Source organism: Euprymna scolopes, chromosome 1 (assembly GCF_053919585.1).
Source record: "Euprymna scolopes isolate OS-2025 chromosome 1, ASM5391958v1, whole genome shotgun sequence".
Lineage (NCBI taxonomy): Eukaryota > Metazoa > Mollusca > Cephalopoda > Sepiida > Sepiolidae > Euprymna > Euprymna scolopes.
Window position 1 is genome coordinate 191,845,058 of NC_136482.1, and position 5,683 is coordinate 191,850,740.

Consider the following 5,683-nt stretch of genomic DNA (forward strand, 5'->3'; position numbering starts at 1 on the left):
ATATATATATATATATATATATATATATATATATATATATATATATATGTATATGTATGTATGTATATGCATATATATACATATATATATATATATATATATCAAATTTTAGTCATTATATGAATTTAAAAATTTTGAAGTGAAATGTTTGAATTTCAAATCAAAAGATTTTTATTATTCTATGTAAGACAAACAATACGTTTGAAATATTATAACTCCTTATCCTATAGGATTTCGATGTCTATCATCTCTTCAGAGGAGAAAATATTAGCAAATAGTTATAACGGGTTACACCTTATTTGCTAAATTTTGCTAAAATTTTATTTATTTTCTCTATCTTGTATATCGAGCAATTCTTATTTAGATGGAATAGTACTTATAGAATATTACTGCCAGTAATATCTTATAAAACTTATAATCACAGGTTTCCATACCAGTCGAGTGTTAGATAATTTCATTCTGAAGTATATGTATATATATATATATATATATATATATATATATATATATATATATATGTGTGTGTGTGTGTGTGTGTGTGTATATATATATATATATTTAAATGATTAACCTATATATATATATATATATATTTATACAGACACACACACATATATACATATATTATTATATTTAGGCAGCATTTTTTCTTTTATGCACGTTTAATTAAATAGCAGAGATAAATCTTGCTTGTTTTTCTTGTAATCCTCTTTTTCTCTTTGTCGCGCTATTTAATGAAACGTACATCATATATATGTGTGTGTGTGTGTGTGTGTTTATATATATATATATATATATATATATATATATCTTTTACTCCTTTTTCTCGATTTTATTCTTATTTTTATGCTTTATGCTTTTTTCAATCGTCTTGGCAGGACCAAATGGTTAAACAATAAGCTAATTTAATTTGTTATATTGCCAATAACATGGTATCATAATAACAAATGGAATTTGGCAACAAAGTTCGATTTATATGATGCTGTTTGTATGTGACATGATAACTTACGATGTAATAAAAGCACTATCATAATAATCAAAATCGCTTGATGTGATATGTGTGTGTGTGTGTGTGTGTGTGTGTTTGGAGGTACAAAATTCATAAATACATTTAAATTTTAGCAGAGATCTCTCCTGAGCTCTTCCGATTATCATTTTTTTCAGGAGAAAAATCGTGAGAATTCGTCAGGCTTATACGCTTAAGACTGACGAATTCTCACAAGAATGAAACGCAGAATATTCTGTATAGTGTCTTAAAATTGTCTATGTCTGTGTTTGGTATATATATTTTCATAACTTACTACCTAGCTCTACCTATGTCTATTTACTGTTGAAGTAAATACTAAAAATTTACACATAAAATCATATCTTTGTATATTAATGTGATTAAATGAAGTAATCATTATATATATATATATATATATATATATATATATATATATATGAATATAGTAACATTGTTTTATTTATACAAGCCTAATTGAATATCAGCGCTAAGTTCTGCATATTCTAATTTAGTCGATTTTTCCATATGGTTGGCTAACTTTCTCGCATTTTCCGCAACAGTAGAGACATTCGCTAAGCGTACTAAGGTTTTCAACCCACATAAATCATCTTCAGGTACTGTGGTATAGTGACTATTCATTGAATAATTGACTGATAAATTGATACGCCTGTAAACATCCACCGTCCGCACCCTCAAACCCAGTATGATGACTAATGTTTTATTTTTTGGCTCAAATGAGCAATGCCTCGGGGGTGAGTAGGCGTAGGTCACAATATCAGACAGCCAGGATTGTCATGTTTTCTAAATTATTTCTTGGGTGTCTTGCGTGTAGTTAATTGTTGATAGATTGCCCTTAGAAAAGACAGGTGGCATATGAGGCGACAGGAAATGGTAGTATGTGTGCTTTTTTTTTTTTTTTTTAGATATATTCTCCTAATGAGCATTTAAACTCATATAAAATTCATAGAAAGTTGGGGATATTGTTGATAGTGGTTGTAAATAAACAAGTGCTTTTGTGAAAGTTTGGCAGGGAAAGACCATAGATTGAAGCTCAGACGAGCACTTGCCATGAAACTAACAACAGAGCAGAGACAGGCTCGACACAAGGAGAAAGAGGCATCTCCTTCTAGGTTTCGAGGTCAGTTTTGAACTCTATTGAGGCAGAATACTCCATAGATGTGGCAGCACTACTCCATTTAAGGACGTATTCGGCTCTTAAACATGTAGAAGATTTCATCGGGAGTGAGATAACTTATGGGGCTGTAGAATGAGGCAACCATTTGTCCAGCGACCTTAGCAACCGATTTGAAGTAAGTCTTCCATTACAGTTGAAGATTTCAGACGATTTTTGAAGCAGGAAGCTTCTTTGAGATAATTGGGGTCAAGTGGGCATAAGAGTGTTTGTGGTGAAAAGATATAAGCTTTGCATTAGACGCGTTAAAATTAATCAGCTACCTTTTGCTCCATTTCAACACGTGGTCAAACTCGGAAGAGAGAGAGAGAGAGAGAGAGAGAGAGAGAGAGATCTTGGTCGTTGCTGACCCTTGAAGTGTTGTTATGGATGACAGTATCATTAGCGTATATGTCGACAAATGAACTTAAAATGAGATTTCAGAGATCATTGTTGAAAACAAGAAAGAGAGCGTTGATACTTTGAGATTCCAACCTGCCCATCGACGACTACTCGTACAAATCTATCGGAGAGAAAATACTTGATGGCTGAAAAGACTTTTCTAGATTTTCCATAGGTGGAAATCTTGTGAAGTTTATGTCAAACCCTATCAAATGCCTTTTGACATGTCCAGGGTGTGAGATCTTTTTTGCGAAATGCACGTTGAACAAGTATCCATAATTTGGTTTTTGCAAATTCAAGCCTTTTCTGATTGAGTGAACGCCAATACTGGATCTGAAAAGAAATTTAAAAAATTAATAGCCTTACAAAAAGTTAATGCATTTAGCTTTAAAATGGCACTACTTTTATTTTACTACAATTCACAATCAAGCAGATATGAGATCTTGAAATGTGTCCCAGACTTTTGGAATATCTTTTTATGCAAATATGCATTGCTATGAACGCTTTTGCTTAACCAATGTATTAATTTCTTTTTTGCATTTATATTCCAGAATATGGTGGAATCTACTTGGATTATGACCAAATTCCTTTGAGGAGTTTTGATCCGCTACGCAATCATAGCCTGTGCATGGGTCAAGAGACAGGCGGACAGTTGGGAAATGGTGTAATTGTTGCCCAACCTTCAGCAAAATTCGTAAAAATCTGGATGGAAACCTATCACACGTACAACCCCAACCAATGGGCGTATCACTCAACAATAATGCCGTACAAACTTTCACGGTTGCTAGGACACTTAGTCTTCATCGTACAAACGTTTTTTAAACCAAACTACTTGCAAATAGACCAACTGTACTCTCGGAATATTGACTGGTCCACATTTTACGCAATACATTTGTACGGAAAAATCCAAATGAAAACCGAAACATTGGAAAGCATTCGATACAAAGACAGTACGTTTGGTTCAATTGCGCGTTACATTGTTTATGGCAAAAAAGACTTGCAGAAAAAAAGCAAAGTCAAGTTAAATGATACAACTACAAAAAAGAGTTAGAAGTTAACAAGACAATAGAAGCATTTCTAATTAGAAGAAAATTGGTCAAAGATAAGTTGGAAACTGATCAAATAAAAACGTTAAAAGTTAATAGGAGAAAGAAGAGCAGAAAATAATAGAAAAAAAAACTGAGTTAGAAGATAGTAGACTAAATATGGCAATGCAAATCAGAAGAGAAGAACAAAGAAGATGAAAACATAATGAGACAAAAATAAAGATGACAAGATATTAGGACAAAAAGGGATAACATTTTTGGATTAAAAAGACAAGATTTTAAGACAAATAAAAAGATGGCAGATATTAGAAAAACAAGGACAAGGTAATATAAGAAGAGTAGAAGTCAATAGGACATCTGAGATTATAAAACGACAGGACTGAGTGCAATCTGTTGAAAAATAAGTAGAAGACTATAAAATAAAGAAACGTATAGAATAATAGGAGCAATAAGAGTATAATGAGAGTACAATGGGAGTACAAGATAGAAAATCACAGAACTAAAGAATAGAAGATAATATGGCCAATACGGGTGGAAAATAATAAGAAACAAAGAAAAGGTTATAGGATAAATGCATGTGAGAAGTTCGCAGGGAAAATATATGAAGAAAATAACAGGACAACAATAGGTATAGGACAATAAAAAACATTAAAAGAAAATTGGAGGAAGATGAATAAAATGTAAAAGGACAAAAAAACGAGTTAGAAAATTATAGGTTAAAATCAGAAGATTATAGGCCGAAACAAATAAAATAATAAAATCAATTCGAGTTGAATGGAATTATAAGATGAGGAATAAAAATTAAATAAAAGAAAAGTTTGATCTCAAATTATTCACTGTAATTTAATTTATCCATGAAAAGAAATGCCCGCTTAGAAAAACAGAGAAACAAAACAGATTTTGTGTTTCTAACAGACGAACACATAATATATACAAAGTAGAAATGTATGAATCGCATAAAATATTAGTAAAGTTTTTTTTTCGGATATATATATATATATATATATATATATATATATAAATGTTTCAGTGGGACCACAATTCAGAGAGATCACCTCATCAAACACACACACACACACATATATATATGTGTGTGTGTGTGTGTGTTTGATGAGGTGATCTCTCTGAATTGTGGTCCCACTGAAACATTTATATATATATATATATATATATATACATACATATATATATATATATATATATATATATATATATATATATATATATATATATATATGTCCGAAAAAAAAACTTTACTAATATTTTATGCGATTCATACATTTCTACTTTGTATATATTATGTGTTCGTCTGTTAGAAACACAAAATCTGTTTTGTTTCTCTGTTTTTCTAAGTGGGCATTTCTTTTCATGGATAAATTAAATTACAGTGAATAATTTGAGATCAAACTTTTCTTTTTTAATTTTTATTCCTCATCTTATAATTCCATTCAACTCGAATTGATTTTATATATATATATATATGAAGACTGAAAGATCGGTCGAAAATTATGTACTTGTAAAAAGTTTTTTAATTTTTTTCATAATATTATTTTGTATTCCTGCACGTCACCAATTGAAAACGAATAAAGAAAAGTTATAAGCTTTTATACTTTTCGTATTCTTTTTTATACATTTCCATTCATATATATATATATATATATATATATATATATATATATATATATATATATATATATATATATATATATATACTTGTTTATTGTTATATAAACATGCTCACATCCCGCTGCTACAAATAGCCACTTGTTTCAATCAAACAACAGATATCATCAGGCAGCGACTTGACTATTCAAAAGTTCATTGAACTTTTGAATAGTCAAGTCGCTGCCTGATGATATCTGTTGTTTGATTGAAACAAGTGGCTATTTGTAGCAGCGGGATGTGAGCATGTTTATATAACAATAAACAAGTATTATCAGCTCTTTTTATTGAGCACTATATAACAACCTCGTTGAATTCATTAGTCCATTACTTTTGAATATAAAAAAAAACCCGAGTATATATATATATATATATATATATATATATAATACAGTA

General features: G+C 30.0%; 1 protein-coding gene across 4 annotated transcripts in view; it reads left to right on the plus strand.

Moving 5' to 3' along the window:
• The window catches only part of LOC145278454 (F-box only protein 31-like), a 353,462-nt gene extending 349,151 nt beyond the window's left edge, over nucleotides 1-4,311 (plus strand). For 2 of the 4 annotated variants that reach the window (XM_080130663.1, XM_080130665.1), the window contains one exon: nucleotides 3,131-3,260. Coding sequence is in view for 1 of the 4 variants with exons in the window: in XM_080130661.1 (XP_079986787.1) it covers nucleotides 3,131-3,630 (500 nt within the window). In the remaining 3 variants the exon portion in view is untranslated. Of the gene's footprint in view, nucleotides 1-3,130 lie in introns of all 4 variants that reach the window. The other 2 variants (XM_080130660.1, XM_080130661.1) reach the window with 1 other exon arrangement.
• The last annotated feature ends 1,372 nt before the right edge of the window (nucleotides 4,312-5,683 follow it).